This window comes from Lonchura striata, chromosome 5 (genome assembly GCF_046129695.1).
Source record: "Lonchura striata isolate bLonStr1 chromosome 5, bLonStr1.mat, whole genome shotgun sequence".
NCBI classification, from domain to species: domain Eukaryota; kingdom Metazoa; phylum Chordata; class Aves; order Passeriformes; family Estrildidae; genus Lonchura; species Lonchura striata.
Window position 1 is genome coordinate 13,181,192 of NC_134607.1, and position 16,221 is coordinate 13,197,412.

The 16,221-nt window shown below is 46.1% G+C and overlaps 1 protein-coding gene across 5 annotated transcripts in view; it reads left to right on the top strand.

Annotated features, from left to right (window-relative positions):
• CACNA1C (calcium voltage-gated channel subunit alpha1 C) overlaps positions 1-16,221 on the top strand; it is a 414,418-nt gene that overhangs the window by 390,768 nt on the left and 7,429 nt on the right. For 3 of the 5 annotated variants that reach the window (XM_021535026.3, XM_021535028.3, XM_077783301.1), the window contains 12 exons: positions 209-336; positions 1,994-2,090; positions 2,738-2,840; positions 4,437-4,538; positions 5,480-5,607; positions 6,708-6,857; positions 7,756-8,108; positions 8,951-8,977; positions 10,295-10,423; positions 10,872-10,981; positions 12,857-12,960; positions 15,887-16,204. In XM_021535026.3, the coding sequence (XP_021390701.1) occupies positions 209-336; positions 1,994-2,090; positions 2,738-2,840; positions 4,437-4,538; positions 5,480-5,607; positions 6,708-6,857; positions 7,756-8,108; positions 8,951-8,977; positions 10,295-10,423; positions 10,872-10,981; positions 12,857-12,960; positions 15,887-16,204 (1,749 nt within the window). The remainder of the gene's footprint in view (positions 1-208; positions 337-1,993; positions 2,091-2,737; positions 2,841-4,436; positions 4,539-5,479; positions 5,608-6,707; positions 6,858-7,755; positions 8,109-8,950; positions 8,978-10,294; positions 10,424-10,871; positions 10,982-12,856; positions 12,961-15,886; positions 16,205-16,221) is intronic. The other 2 variants (XM_021535027.3, XM_021535029.3) reach the window with 1 other exon arrangement.

The following is a 16,221-nucleotide window of genomic DNA, read 5'->3' on the forward strand; positions in this document are numbered from 1 at the left end:
AGTAGGGAAGAGAAAAATGTGACCAGCCAAGAATATTCCACCTCTGAGCTCTTCCCATTTAAGCCAGGGGGCTGGCATGGGGAATAAAGAAGCTAATCCCAATGGCTTCTTAGTTTTGTGAGTCCAAATTCAGACCTTAAATGGAGAACCTGGTAAAATTTACTGTTCCTTGCCTCACCCATCACATCATCTCTGTCCTTGTTTGCAGATCATCAATCTTTTTGTAGCTGTTATAATGGATAACTTTGATTACCTGACACGGGACTGGTCCATTTTAGGACCACACCACCTGGATGAGTTTAAAAGGATCTGGGCAGAGTATGACCCTGAAGCTAAGTAAGTAACCCAGCCTGGATATCAGAGCTGCTCAGGGGAACAGGCCCATTATTTTCTGTTCTCTAGACTCTCTAGACTCAGTGCAGTAAGTGCCATGTTCCTCCTGCAAGAACTTTCTTTTTTTTTTTTTTTTGGTACAAAACTCCTAAAATAGCTATCACCACCAGGTAGTGCTGGTGAATCCATAAGCCAAAAGTGCAAAGATACTCACAGAAATCTCAGCATTTGGACTGCACTGATCCATGTCAGACCATTGCTTATAAACTTAGTGAGGGGCAGCAGGAGACTGAGAAAAAGAGATTGGGGGTTGGATTATTGTTGCATTTGTTTGCAATATTGAGCTGTGACTCTTCTGCTTGACTTCGTATTCACAGCAGAGCTGCTCTGCTCAAATCTTTGTTTTTTCATATGTCATATAAGCCCACCACAACCTGTACATTGACATAGCTGCATTATATTTTTTGCAGGGCTATTGACAAGAGCAGACTTGCAGGGATTTAAAGTTACACTACAACAACTCACATGAGGGCTTAACTGACATTCAGTATTATATGCTCTGTTTGACACATGCTTAGGCTTAAAGTGCATTTAGATCCCTGTGGCATTACTGTACAGTTGACAATTGTAATTGCAAAGCCCCTTCATAATGCAAAAGCCATGGAAAGAGATTTGGGTGTAAACAAAAGGTAGATCTCTTTAGGAAGCATAGTGTCAAGATTAGTCTGGGCTTAGGTTCTGCCGTACGTGAGGGCATGTCACATTATGAGAGTGATACATGAATTTAAGCACTTCTTCCCATTCGTGGTGACTTCCTGGGCTGGGGGCTTTGAATATGGATGGGTAATAAGCACAGACTTGTAATAAATACACCATTTGTTGACAAAACAGATGCTACTATATGTGCTTGCTTGAAGGCAAGACTGCAGTGGTTGAAGCCATATAATAGATAGCCACTCAGTTCAGATGGAATCCTGTTCCTCCCTGTTTATAAATGGGAAGCTCTTTTATTCCTCTTCCCCATCCATGTCCCATGCCCCTCCTCTGGCTCTGGTAATTTTCCTCCCTCCATGAGAGAATTCTTCTTTTGAGATGCCATTTACCAAATTTAAGAGAAACCCAACTGCTGCTGTGAAGGAAGTTCAGTCCTTTGTTTTGTGCTCACTCTAGCCCAAAGCATAAACATTAAAGTATTAAAAGGCAGTGGCTTGGGGCTATTTATGTGGGAGATAAGCTACAAGGAAATAGACCCTTTACATATCTCTGCCTGCTATAAACCTCAGCCCAACAAGTAAATAAGCAGGTATTTATTCTGAGCAGGTCAGTGAATGGGAAGAGTACCCCAAATTATCTGTTCATGCACTAAGAAACTGCAATGTTGAAAAGGCTGAGATCAATTATTGCAAATATTGACTCAAGGATGACTGACAGCTGGGATTTCTGCACTAGTAGAAGTTATATGAGTGCCAGGCAAATCCTGCAGAAGGCACCAAATGCAGGAGGCCTGAAATAATACTTAAAGCTATGCCTGGCCTACAGGGAGCAGCAGCATGAGGCTGGAGAGACCTTCGTGACACTTTTAGCTGTAGCTGCACTCTGCAGGCAGGCCAGCAGGTCAGCCCTGGCCAGGCTGCAGCTCTCACTGTGCTTTCTTCTTTAGGGGACGGATCAAACACCTGGACGTGGTGACCCTGCTCCGGCGGATCCAGCCTCCGCTGGGCTTTGGGAAGCTCTGCCCTCACCGAGTGGCTTGCAAAGTAAGGCACACTGCTGTCAGGGAGGCTGGGCTCACAGCAGCTAAACCAGACAGTCAGACAGAGAATACAGAATGGATGGGCCTGAAAGACACCTTAAAGACCATCTAATTCCAGTCTCCATGCTTGGGCAGGGCTGCCTTCCACCAGACCAGCTGTTTTACACTAAACAGTCTGCTGTGGCATTTTCTAGCTGACTCTGCCTCACTCACTGGGCATATCCCAGCTCACTGCCCACCAGGCAGAGCCAACAAAAGCGTGTCTGAACAACTCCTGGGCTGCCCTGTGCCTCTCACCAGCTCCTCTGGGCTCCAACCACCCAGTCAAGGCCTGGGGGGTCACCAGCAGGTGGGCTGTGCACTACTCAAGGCCATCAGCCTTTTGTCTGGTTAGGAGAGTACATCTGTGCTAAATACAGCTCTTAAGTACCAAGAACACACCTCTCCTTGTGCTGTCAAACACCCATCTCAAGACAGATTAGGAGAGATAGAAATAACAGGGCATTCTCATTGTGTAACTAATCCACAGGCCATGGGTATTCACATAAGAGGCATGGCAGGTCTGGAGGGTGTCAGGAGGAGTTAAGGAGGAACATACTTCAGTCCATGTGTGGCAGTGTGATTGTTGTCTTTCTCCTCTTCATCCTACAGCGCCTTGTCTCCATGAATATGCCACTGAACAGCGATGGGACTGTCATGTTCAATGCCACTCTCTTTGCATTGGTCAGAACAGCACTGAGGATCAAGACAGAAGGTGAGAAGCTTGCTGACTGCAAGGGTACAAAGGTGTTCATGCCAAGGTGTCCTGAGCTGGAATAAACCAACAGGGACAACTTGTTGAAAATTATCCAAATTACTCATATGCAGCACGTGGGACAAACTTTGTGAAGAGGTTTGGAGGAATAATATCTTCTAGGGAAAGCACAGTGTTCCCCCAGGAAGCCGGTGGTTCCTGTAGTATCATCTCAAATTACTGATCACATTCTTCACAGTGGTCTGAAAGTTTAAAGTTTTAGATCAATGTCTGCTCACACTGCAATTAGGAGGATGAAGGGCAAAGAAGCCTCCTCTTTGTACCCTGTCTGCAGAGCTGAGCCACTTCTAGACTGCTGTTGCCACTGATCTTCAGTCCAAGGGAGAAAAAAGATCCTGGACTCAAGGGTCTCATCTCACACAAACTCCTCCTGTGCTTCCATTAGCATAAGTTAACATTACATTATAGTAACAGTGGTGTTGTAAAGAGAGATGAGAAGTAAAGGGACTATTAATAGCTTTGCACAGACAGCAGGTATATTTGAGGAAAGCAGACAAGATTTGGGGCTCAGCTTGTCCTCTTTGTTGCTCTCTGTCACTTGCTGTAATGAAAGATATTGGTCCTGAGTCAAAATCTGGCTCCATGTATTAATGAGATGCATTAAAAGGGAGTGTAGGTCTGTGATTCACAGCTAAACACCTCTGCCTCAGGAGTGGCTGCATTACATTTCAGGCATGGGGAAGAAGTGACCAGCAGAGCTTTACCTTACAGTGCCAGCTGCACACAGCTGAGCCAAAAAACAGTGGCAAAACAAAAAATTATATTAAGGCCTTGAAAGGTGTGCTAAACAGAATTTGACTGTAGTGCAAGAGACTCTCCTGAGGAAAAAGCCACCCACAATCCCTGTAAGACATGTTGTGTCTTATGAAAGAGAGACCCAAAAGGATTCAATTTTCTTGTCTGTCTGAGAGAGCCTCAAACTCTTGGAGTCATTGCCAGTGAACTCCTGGGAAACCATCTAAAGCCTCAAAGGCTTGCTTGCTTGCTTTCTTGCCTTTGCAGGATCTTTTAAGTGGTCAGGGCAGGAATTTGGAATTAGCCCTGATTTCTGCCTTTGATGTTGTCCATGTGTTGCATCCTCAGCTAGTTATTCCATGTCTCTATCTTCATTGCATCCTATTACAAGAACTACTGCCATGCAGAGCCCCGTGCAGCACCCTCAGGAGCCTTAGTGCTGGGGAGAAATAAGAAAAACTGTAGGAAAAACATCTTTAGAAGGACAAGATACTGCTTTCAGATGCCTAGAGAGAGAGAAGAGAGGGGTTTGAATGTACATAAATCAAGTAACTCATTTGCGAGGAAATGGGTATCTAGAAGGAAAGTCACCTCCCTACCAAGAGATGACTATGCATATTTAGGATGAAGACTTTTTGCTGTGAGGGAGCTTTAGGAATGGTCTGAACATCTCTTGGCCCAAAACTTTCCACTACTGAAAACACTCTGACAATTTGCCTCCTGAGATTTCCATGCCAGATATTAAATTGCTCCTCTGCAAGGTCTGCTTAATTCCTGTCTCTGATGATTTTCACCCTGCAGGTAACCTGGAGCAAGCCAACGAAGAGCTGAGAGCAATAATTAAGAAAATCTGGAAACGCACCAGTATGAAGCTGCTGGACCAGGTGGTGCCTCCTGCAGGTGGTGAGTGCAGGATCTTGTCTCTGTCTCTGAATATCTGGTTTTTTTCCCCCACCTGTCCTATCCTACTGCACCTCATGATCATCAGGTGGAACAGGAAGGAGAGGCTTCCTTCTCAAAGCTTCTCAGGCTGAGGTCTGTTCTGTAGTAACATGAATATGCTGTTCTTACTGCTGAGAAATCAGGGAAAGAAAAAAATGTGCATAAACAGGAGTTGGTGCATAGGCACCCAGTGTGGCATTCACTGGCTTTCCAGGTGGCCCCATTGGCCTAAAACAGCACTTGGCAGTCAGCCAACAGAAGCAGCCAGGTCCTGAGCCTTGCTCAGTCTGCTCTGGAGTCAGTGGACCATGCCTTCTAAAATTTCCAGTGGGTTTGCAGAAAGGAGGCGAGCTACCTGGAGAAAAACGTAGTGCACATTTTGGCTGACTGACAGTTTTTACTGTGTGGGAACACAGCTGTGACTGCATTTCAGGGGAGAACACCCATGTTAGGCACAAAGAGACAGAATTCCAGTGTAGAGAAGGGTCAGAGCAGGCTTGGGATGGATGATCAGAGGCTGTTGGCAAGCCAGCCTGTGAATAAGTCTTACCCCAGGCTGTCACAAGACAGTAGCATGTGTTGACCCAGACTGGGAGGCTGCTGCTATAACAAGATCCTTTGTGGTTAACCAGCATCAGAGACTACAAAGGTTAGATGTGCTCCTGCTGCAGGGGTTCTGTGCCAGCAGAGCCAGTCTGCCCCAATGCCACCTGCACCTCTCCTCCTGACTGTTCACAGCAAGCTCTGGCTGCAGAGCAGTCCCTTCCTTCAGCCCTGCATCCTGATGCCATAAAAAGCAGCGATGAACTGCAGTGCCCAGTGCTCCTGCAAGGCTTACATGAGCGAATACACCGATAAATCAGCTGCTTATTGAATTTATTTTCTCACTCCCGGCTTTGCAGATGACGAGGTGACAGTGGGGAAGTTCTACGCCACTTTCTTGATCCAGGAGTATTTCCGGAAGTTCAAGAAGCGTAAAGAGCAGGGGCTGGTGGGGAAGCCCTCGCAGCGCAACGCGCTGTCCTTACAGGTGACAAGCGGGCCCCGAGAGGACAGGGGTGGTACAGTAGAGACAGGTGTCCCCACTTCCCTCTTCAACCATTCTGGGGGTTGCAACGGGCTATCCCTACTGGAAAGGAGTTTGATAACTTGAATTATCATACCCATCCTTTTGGATAAATACCTGTGTATCATGGGCTCACAATCCCTTAGCTCTGGAAATGGAAGGCACAGGTGAGGCATAATCACAATTTATCAATCTGCCAGTAATATTTGAAATTTGGGATCCTCTGAACTGGTATGAAGTGTCCTACAGACATCTTCTTACTCCCACATAAATTTGACCTATTCTGAGTGCATGTTGCAAGAACACAAAATCACTTACCTGGAAAAGCATACCTGGATGCCAAGGCCATCCAACAGACAGGGCATCAGACTGTAAGGACTGGTATTTGTTCCCCACTGTGATACATGCTCACTCAGCAGATTACCAGGCTGTGTGACAGAAAGAGAAAACCCTGTTGACTGTACAAGCAGTACTATTTATGTCCCTCGAGGATACTTTGAGAAAAAAGGGTGACTCTGGAGTTTCAGCAAGCTGAAAAGTGCTGTGAAGTGGGCACAAACACAGACAGAGGCCTCAGTACACCCACAGCTTACCACTCTGCGTGGACTCTTTGGAACAGACTCCAGTCAGTGAGGGGTTTGAGAACTTTGCAGGTCCAATGCCAAAAGCTTAGTTATTAAATCCGTATTTAAGCTGCTGATTAAAAAGAAAAGATTTTCGGAGGCACCAGAGTACATGGTTCAGCTGGAACTGTGGCTGCTCTAGAGCCTCTGGTTGTGGGTCTGAAAACCCAGAGTGTAAAGCACACAGACCTGCTTAGTCAAGCCTGTGGGTTTATGTCTGTCCTGCTGTGATGAAGGCAAGGAGACTAGCAACAAACATTCCTTGGGTTGTATTGCCAAGTGTTTCTCTCTCCCTGAGGTGGAGATGAAAGAACAGGGTTTGCTGGTGTTTCTCTAGGAGCTGGGGGTGCTATGTTAACCAAAGGGGCTCCACAGTGTTTAGGAAGAAATGGCAATGCTGTTGTCTCTCCTGTGCCCACTCGGAGATATGAAGCTCTATAGTTTGCTGTTTTGCAGGCTGGTCTGCGCACACTCCACGACATTGGGCCCGAGATCCGACGAGCCATTTCTGGAGACCTGACAGCTGAAGAAGAGCTGGACAAGGCCATGAAAGAAGCTGTTTCTGCTGCCTCTGAAGATGATATCTTCCGGGTAGGTTCTGAACAAGTTTGTGAGCTGAGGCTGAGCTCAGAGTGCTACATTCTCTTTTCTTCATTCTGCATTTCAGCTGGGCCCTCCTTGTTTGATAGATCTTACTAGAAAACAGTGTGGACCTAGGTCCTAAGTTTTATCCCAATTCCTTCTCTCTTTCTCTCAAGGGAAACTTCTCACTGGAAGATTCCCTCATGAAACTTAAATTAAAGAACAGATCAGTGTAGCCATCTTGCAATCTGCAGAGCAGCAGCCAGGCACACTTTAGTGTTTTGTTCACTCCTTTCAGTGGCACTGGTAGCATCCTTCCAAAAAGTACACAAGGACCCAACAGAGCTCCTATGGAAGGAGAAAATTTTCTGAGCAACTTAGCTAAAACATTTCTTTCTTATTTCATTCCTGTTTCTTATAATGGTTTTCTTTGGTAACTTTTCTTCTCCTTTGGCATTTTCCTCCTTTCTTTGCAGAAAGATGCTGTCAGTCCCTTTCATCACTTATCTAAACATAACTGTCTCATTTCTCTTCATTTCTTCCTCCAGGTGCTTAATAGTTTCTGATGCTCTTCTCAAATTCCCTCTCATACCTAAACATTCCTTTGTAACTGCACTGGGTAAAACAGACAGCAGCTCCTTGTTTCTTGCATTCATACCCCATCCTGGACCCCCAGGACTGGTGGGAGGGGTAGAGACCTGCCAGCCCTCTGAAGCCCCTGCCTGTGTGAGGCTAGTCTCTGTGACAGAGAAGTCCTCACACTGCCTTCTGGAAGAGACAGCACCAGTGCCATCATGCACACTTTGGTCCTCATTTTTTTTCCCTCAAGAACAGTCTAAATAGGAAAACACTGGGGCCCTTGCACATCTCACTCACAAAGGAAAAATCTTTTCTGTTTCTCTGACAGAGAGCTGGAGGCTTGTTTGGTAACCATGTGAGCTATTACCAAAGTGACGGCAGGAGTGGGTTCCCCCAGACATTCACCACCCAGAGACCTTTGCACATCAACAAATCTGGCAACAACCATGGAGATACCGAGTCTCCATCTCATGAGAAGCTGGTGGACTCGACCTTCACGCCCAGCAGCTACTCATCTTCAGGCTCCAATGCCAACATCAACAATGCCAACAACACGGCTCTGTGTCGCTTTCCCAGCCCACCCAGCTACCCCAGCACTGTCAGCACGGTGGAAGGCCATGGGACCCCCTTGTCACCTACCATATGTGTGCAGGAGGCTCCCTGGAAACTCCCATCCAAAAGGTAAGTCTCCCAGCAGAGAGGGAGCCAAGGGAGCAGGTGTTGGAAGGTGCATGCAAACACCAGACCACTGCTGCCAAGCCAAAGTCACTCCCAGACATTGCCCAGCCTGCAGCCTGGATTGAGCCTTCCGGTTCTCCACTTGTGCCAAAGCCCACAGATACACACCAACTGGCCACTGCAAAACACCAGCACTCTTACTGACCAACACACTTGACTTCTTTGGGCTTTATCAGGAAGAAACCTTATTTATCCCTCCTTCACCACAGGGAGGTGTTTTATCAACTGGTAACTGAAGGAGACTGCTCTTCACGTCTTAATCACCCAATAGGGAGCTTTGTTGAAGTCAGTGGGTTTTCATTCAGCAGGTCACATCCCTACAGACGTCACCAAAGACATTCTGGGACGAGGGAGGCAAGGTTTTCAAAAACAAAGCAAAGAAAATCCCCTTCTCTGGATAGTCTTCAATCTCTCTAAACACAGATGACTAACACAAAAGGAATATAATTTTTCTCAGTGGGGGATTTCTTTTTAATACTTTCAGAAACAGCAGGAAAGAGATGGATTTTTTTTTTTTTTCAGTGCAGAGAGTGAACAGTGTGAAAAGGTGGCCAAATGCTGCCCCTGGAAAGGACAGAATAGGACAATAAGACACAGGAACTCCAGTGGGTGCAGAATTGCCCAAGTGAAGAGTCCCGTGGTTTTTCTATTTCATGCCTTCCTGAGGGAGTTACACAATATGTGTTCCCTTGTGCCCTCCTCCCTGCTGAACTTGTGCTAGTGTGACACTGCTAACAGGGTGTTCTTTTCTCTCTTTGCTTCCCTGGGCACGTTCCTTGAATTAGGACACATTACTACGAGACACTGGGACGGTACGTGTTCTCCATACCCCTCTAATGCTGCCCACTATCTTCATCCTGTTCAAACTCCAAATTCCCATTAATGCTGAATGTGACCTCTCCTTTTTGGTGTCAGTAGGGCTGAAATAGAGGTGATCACCATGACAGCTCCAGAAAATACTCCCAACTAAGGACAAGTAGTGGTCCATGTTCTGGCTATTTTCTAGATTAGGGTTTTTAGAGATTCTAGCTGGGCTCACACATTTACACATTCTCTGATCACAGCATAGTGAAAGACACCCTGGCATGTTCATGCAAAAATTCTGTATGGTTTTGGCTAAACACAGACAGTTGAACAGGAGATGTCAGGTACTGATTTTTTTTCCCCTCTGCACCTTAGCAGTTTTACTTGCCTCCCATTTCAGAGAAGGGTCACTGCAGGCTCTTTTACACAATGCATATCTACATTTCTCCCAATGGTTTTTGCTTTAACCAGATGACAAGATAATGTTGACCCTCCAGACCCTAAAATACAAAAAAAAAAAAAACAAAAAAACCCAAAAGACACCCTTCTCTCTACTGCAAATGCTAGTAAGAAACTGAAATAGTTTCCACTACCTCGATGTCCATACCTCAAAGATTCAAGCTACCTACAGATTTTACTTTACTCCTCAGAAAAAGCAAAGTCCAAATGAAGCAAAATACAAATGCTGAAATGCTGAAATATGAAACAGAGAGACAGAGAGGATGCAACCAGGGAATTAAAGGCTGGCAGAGCTAAGGCTTTGAACAGATCCTACTGAATTCAGCAGAAGCACTCTGTAGTCTAAAAAAGGGACGAAAGGTGGAAAAGCCAGCAAGGACAAGAACGTGACCAGGAGGCAGAGGGCAGAGCTGGTGCAGACTGAAGAATTCAGGAGGCAAAGGCCACACATCACAGAGATGAGAGGGTTACTGTGAGTGTCCAGGAGGCTTCTCTAAAATCCATAACCAAGTCTTTTGCAATAAGGGACAAAGCTTATTCCTGAGGCCCATCTCGGGTTTTATTGTGAGTTCAGTGAGACGTATCATTGGAAATGTGGTCAGCATTATGTGCACATTCATAGAGAGCAGGTAGTCACAAAGGACAAAATACATTCACAGTTTAAGAAACTCATCCTGTGAAAGAGGACACAGACAAAGATTGTTGCCTTGTATTTGTGAACTTTGTAGCTCTGTTCAGTCATTGATTTTCCTATGAAGGCTCTTCAGCATCATAATAAACTGAGACAGATGGAGCCTGTCATTCTTGTCTTTGTAACAGGTTGTCTTTACCATCTCCATATCTTGACTTGTCTTTTTGCTCATTAGCTCCAGTTCCAGAGACAGCCAGCTGGCAATTGTTTGCCAAGAGGAAGTGTCTCAGGATGAGACTTACGATGAAAATTTGAATGAAGACATTGAGTACTGTAGTGAACCAAGTCTGCTCTCTACCGAAATGTGAGCTTTGCAGCTTTAGTCAAGGTGTTTGGGTGGTTCTTTAATTAAGGGGGAGAGGTGGGAAGAGGTGACATTTTTCTACAAAAATTTCAATTTATGGGAGAAGGTCAGAAAATTTTAGACAACTCAAATATGAGAAAATAATTCCAGTTCAGCCCTAGAAGTAACTTAGAAAAGGTTATTTTTCACCTGGGATTTTCTTTCTCTGAATGAAACATCTGTAGGGCTGCCCCCCACATTCGCTTCTACCTCCTGATGTTCCCAGAGCTCATTTTTAGAGTTCTCTGTCTCATGGTCTCTTGTTACTGCTCCTGGACCAGTAATAGTTTGAAGCTAGCTTGCTCTTGCATCCCTTTGCTAGCATGACCTTCCTGGCTTCCTTGCTGCAAGAGGGCTTTTTCTGCCCAATGTCAGCTGCTTTTCTAAATCCCTCTGCTCTCCTTCCCAGGCTTGCATACCAAGATGATGAAAACAGACAACTCACTCCACCAGAACACAACAAAGGAGAGGACACCCGGCACTCTCCGAAGAAGGGGTTTCTGTGCTCCTCAGCTCTAGGTAACCTCCCAGCAGGGCTGGACTGTGTTTCCTCCACCTTGATGGAGTCTCCATATCTCCCTGAAGGAATTCCAGCCTGTGTGGGCATGGGTGTTGCTGTTTGCTGCATTCAGCTCATGAGACCAGGAATGCCAGGGCGTGCAGACAATCCTGATCAGGGACATGGCTCTGCTGGCTTCACAGTCAGCAGATGAACCTGTGGTTGTTTGGACAGTCCCTGTGATCTGTTTGATCGAGCCTGCCTGTGAATTAGGGCAGTTTATTTGAGAGCTTAGGCTCTCCAAACAATCACCAGAGAGTCATGGAATAGGTGAGCCTTGAGCCTATGGTGTTCTGCTCTGTGTGTATTCAGCAAGGAGAAATGAGAGACTGTCTCCTTTGTCTGCTGCCAGGGACACACTGAATGTCAGATTAAGTTAATATGACATTATATGACATGAATAGAGCCTTCTGCTCTAATTGTACCTGGAGATTTTCAAGAGCTTCACTGTGAGATGAAACCCATGAATCACAAGGTTTTATGAAAGTATCAAGAGTCTATGACAAAATGAACTCTTAGGTACAGCATTTTTCAGCCTTTATCTGGGTATTGGTGTGGTGAAAAAGGGCATTGAAGGGAGAAACTAAAAAGAATCGTGTGTAAAAAATACATTTTTACAGAAGTAACAATGACAGAGTGGTAGTGTCATGTTTAAAGTGAGGCTACTGAGTCTTCACTGAAATCCTTCAGGATGCTTCACTGTTCTAACAACATTTACTTTATTTTAAATCTTACAATATTAGGCAATGACAACTTCTATATCTATCTGTAAGGCAGTCAGCCCTTGATACAATGCTTCACTAACTACATTCTAGTGAATATTTATATACTGATGTCATAGTCATTTTAGTAGTTGGATTTTTTCTCTAGAAAGAGGAAATACTTTTAACCTGCATTAGAACATTCATTCTCTGGGTTATAACATATTTTCTCCAACCCTGATAGGGCTTTTTCTCAGCAATCCAATATTACAGATATTTAATATTTTCAGAATTCTAATTTTCTTTCCTTCTTTAGGCAAATGTCAACAAAATGAGGAAGACCACAAAGTATTTTAGAGTGTCATGTATTGAATCTTTAATACTGGATTTATTTGCCATTTTTCAGAAGTAAAGCGCTTGATCATAAACATCCTTTTCAGTAGTTTTAAATTCCTCATTGGGAGTACCTTTCTCATATTTAGAGAAGTAAAGTTTAATTTTATAGTGAGTAAACAACTGTGACTATTTCAGCAGCTCCTTCTAAAATGTTTTTTTTCTCTCTTCCCTTCCTTCCAAATTCTGAAAATGCTTCATTTCTGTCTAAGTCACCTTCCATTCACCATAAATCCCCCATTGATGGATTCAGTTGCACTTGACCTTGCTATAGACACAAAGTGTGGCATGTCTGGCAGCTGAGGGACACAGATCACATGCAAGCAGGGTGCCAGTGTCACCTGAGCGGCACAATGTCCCACCTGTGTGTTGTGTACAGCCAGCCCAGCATCAGGCTCAGCTGTCACATCCTGCTGAGGGCTCTGCCTCAGCCTCGGAGGTCTGAGAGCACTGCCACTGCCTGGGAGGGGAATCAGCTGCACGTGTTTTAAAGGAGGAAAGTGTCCAAGATCCCACCTTGCAGCTTGCGTGGAAGGTGGAGCTGGTTGGTTTGTGATGCCTGAGTGCTTTCTGTAAACACATTTGCTTTGGGAAGGTCATGGTGCTGAGGGGAAGTGGACAGAGCCTAAAGCATATGTGTCTTTGCTGTATGTCCAGTGGGACTGCACTAAAAGAAACTGAAAACAGATTACCTGCAGTGTGTTATGAGTGATGGACACATTGTATGTGTTGCTGTTTCAGGTCGAAGAGCATCTTTTCACTTAGAGTGTTTGAAAAGACAGAAAAACCAGGGTGTGGATGTCTCACAGAAGACAGTCCTACCTTTGCATCTGGTCCATCATCAGGTGAGTATTAATAACCAGACGTGGCCCCTGCCATCTGCAGTGCCCCCCAGAGCATCCCAACCCACTGTTTAAAAACCACTTGGGATAGATTCTCACCCATACCAAAGGCCCAGGTTTTAGCAATCAGGATCTTTATCATTCCCAGAGTGCTACAGGAATATGTCCCTTGCAGTCTCATGAATGAATAAAATAGAATACTAGCAAAAAGATGAAAATAACTACCCAAATGGTATGCTGCAGTGCAATTACACTGGCTTTGAGGCAGCATGCACATGAATAAAGTGTGCACAGTCTACTTTAATATTAATTAAAGGTAATCAGTAAGTGTAATTAACCATTTTAAAACACAAACTGATTACGTGTAATCAATCAGTTTCTTAAGCCCTTTGTAACTGCTCAGCACCCTAGCAAATGTATGCTTAAACATGCACCTGGATGATTAGCCAGCTGTCAGGCTCCAAAGGAGAGCTGTGTCTTCTGCTTTGATGATGCCACTTTTTGTCACCATAAAAGAAACAGGTGCAGATGGCAGTGCCAGCCTTGCATCCTGCTCTGTGCAATCCCATCAGGCAGGGTAGAATGGCCTTGCTGCTTCTTTAGGCTGTCACGAGGGTAGAAAATGCCACACAAGAAGAATGGGAGGAGTGAGAAGTCAGAGGAGTGAGAGAGGGGCTGGCTTGAGGCTCCCTGGCTTTTCTCACCTCCACTTCCAGAGAGTTATCCTTTAATTCTTGAACTCCAGAAAGCAGTGGTCTGCAGAGTTACAGCTGTGGCAGGGACAACCATAAAATGTGTTGGAGCAGGGAGGGTTGGTCAGGAAAAAGCTTCCCATTTTCACCTCAGCATCAACAGCCCTCCTGATACTTCCTGCCTTCCCATGGCAGGCCAGGCAGAGGGAACACAGGCCTTCCAGCCCTCCCAGCCCACACACTTCCCTCCAAACCTCTTCATACTTCCCCAACCCACCATGCAGCCCAAAACCTGGAGGGATGGGGCTCTGCCCACACAAGTGTCACTCAGCCAGACTGAAGGGCTACCCTGAAAGAGGCATCTGGCTGTCAGCTGACAACACTCAGCAATGTTCACGTTTACAAAAATGTTAACCAACAACAGGACCTAAAATAAGACCAAAGAGTGGAAAGGTTGCCTCTGCTAAACCTAATGGATTCTGTTGCTGTGAATGCTTGAAGAGGTCTTCTCATGGAATACCTGTACATCATGATATGTAAATGTGTTCAGCTGAAGCTCAAAGCAATCCTACAGAGCGTCCTTCAGCTTCCTCAGAACCTCACATTCCTCATAAAACATTTTGTGTAAGTTTCTGCCAACAAACTGGAAAATTGGTTCTGTTGTCCTGCCTGACAGGTCCAGGTCTCTCCTTGAAGTCCTGGCAGTTTAAGGGATGTGCTGAGGCCATCATAGCCTGCAGGGTATGACTTATTCTGAAGTTTTAAGGGCTTTCTTCCTCACTGAAATCTGACATGAGTCTGACATCTAATTACTGAGAAAACCTCAGTGAACTTGCAGGTGACTAAGAATTCATTCTTTTTTTCAGAATGAAAAATTGTTTTTTTCTGACACTGAAGTCGTCAGCACAACATAATTATCAGTTCCCAAGGATTTCAGTGGCAGATGGACTGAGCTTCACTGAACATTAGATAGCTTTAAGTGAGCTGTTCAGTTTAAATTAGTCAGTCCAGTCCCACTGTGGTCAGTGAAGAGAAGGAGCATCACCAAAGGGCAAGTTTAAGGCTTGTGAAAGTCATGTCTTTGAGGCAATGTTTTCAGGCAGGCATTGAAGAGCAGGCAGGCTTGCCAGTTAGCTTAGACCAAACACAAAGCCTTGCCCCAGCCTGAACACAACACAATCCACACGCTTTTGTAGTTTCTCTGCATTTATTTCATTGCTCAGCCATGAGCTCTGTGAGATGAGCTTATGACTCTGACAGTCTTGCTTACAGAACAAGGAAGCAGTCACCATCAATAAGGCATCAGATCAGCCCTGTGCAACAAGAGGCCTCTTGAGGAATTTGTTTTAAGAGGAGACTGAATGGTTCAGAGGTTGTGTATATGATTACAGGAAGGACTGGGTGGCTGAAAGTATAAACATCAGATATTGATCCTCCCACCAGCAGCAGATGCCTTAAAATCCAGTGGTGGATTTGAAGTTATTGCCAAATGCACACACATCTAAAATTAGTATCTGGTATCTGTTCATGTTCCTCAGTAGACACTTAAAACAGCAACTGGCAATGAAAATCTATGCTGTGTGTGGTGTGGTGGGAAAATGAGTTGCTGTCTCCCCCACTGGAGAAGAGGTGGTGTTTCTGGCAGGACCGTGTGGAATGGGGCTGCATCCCTCCTGGCAGTGCCATGGGAGTGGGGCTGCATCCATCCTGGCAGTGCCATGGCAATAGGACTGTATCCTTCCTGGCAGAACTGTAGGGAATGGGGAATGCATCCTCCAGGCAGTGCTGTGAGAACAGGGCTGCATCCTTCCTGACAGTGCCTTGGGGAATGGGGATGTATCCCTCCTGGCAGTGCTGTGGGAATGGGGCTGCATCCTTCCATGCAGGGCCTTGGGAATGGGGCTGCATCCTCCAGGCAGTGCTGTGGGAACGTGGCTTCATCTTCCAGGCAGCGCTGTGGGACTGGGGCTTCATGCTCCATGCAGTACCATGGCTCCCAGGCTAAAGAACTGCGATTCTGAAAATTTCCAATCCCGTGCTTAGCACTAGCACAGGATACACCATTTAAAAGCAAGCTTGCAAAATGAGTTTGCAGCACACATCCAAACCCTTCAAGGAGCTGGCAGCTGTGTTCATAAGCCTCGAGAGTCTCCAGGCCTTTCTCGGATGGTATCTCCAGCACCTCCCTGTTCCAGCCCTGCGAGCTCTCACTCACGCTGTCCCTCCTCTGTCCGCAGGCATTAGCAGTGGCCGGCCTGAGTCCCCTGCTCCAGCGAAGCCATTCCCCCACCATGTTCTCTCGGCTGTGTGCTACGCCCCCGGCCACGCCTTGCAACCGGGGCTGGCCGCAACAGAGCATCCCAACGCTGCGCCTCGACGGGGCCGAGTCCTCGGAGAAGCTCAACAGCAGCTTGCCGTCGGTGCACTGCGGCTCCCGGTACCCGGAGAGCGGCGGCAGCCCCAGGAGAGCCCGGCCGGTGTCCCTGACCGTGCCCAGCCCGACCGCAGGGAGCAGCCGGCAGTTCCACGGCAGCGCCAGCAGCCTGGTGGAAGCGGTAAGAACGCACAGGCA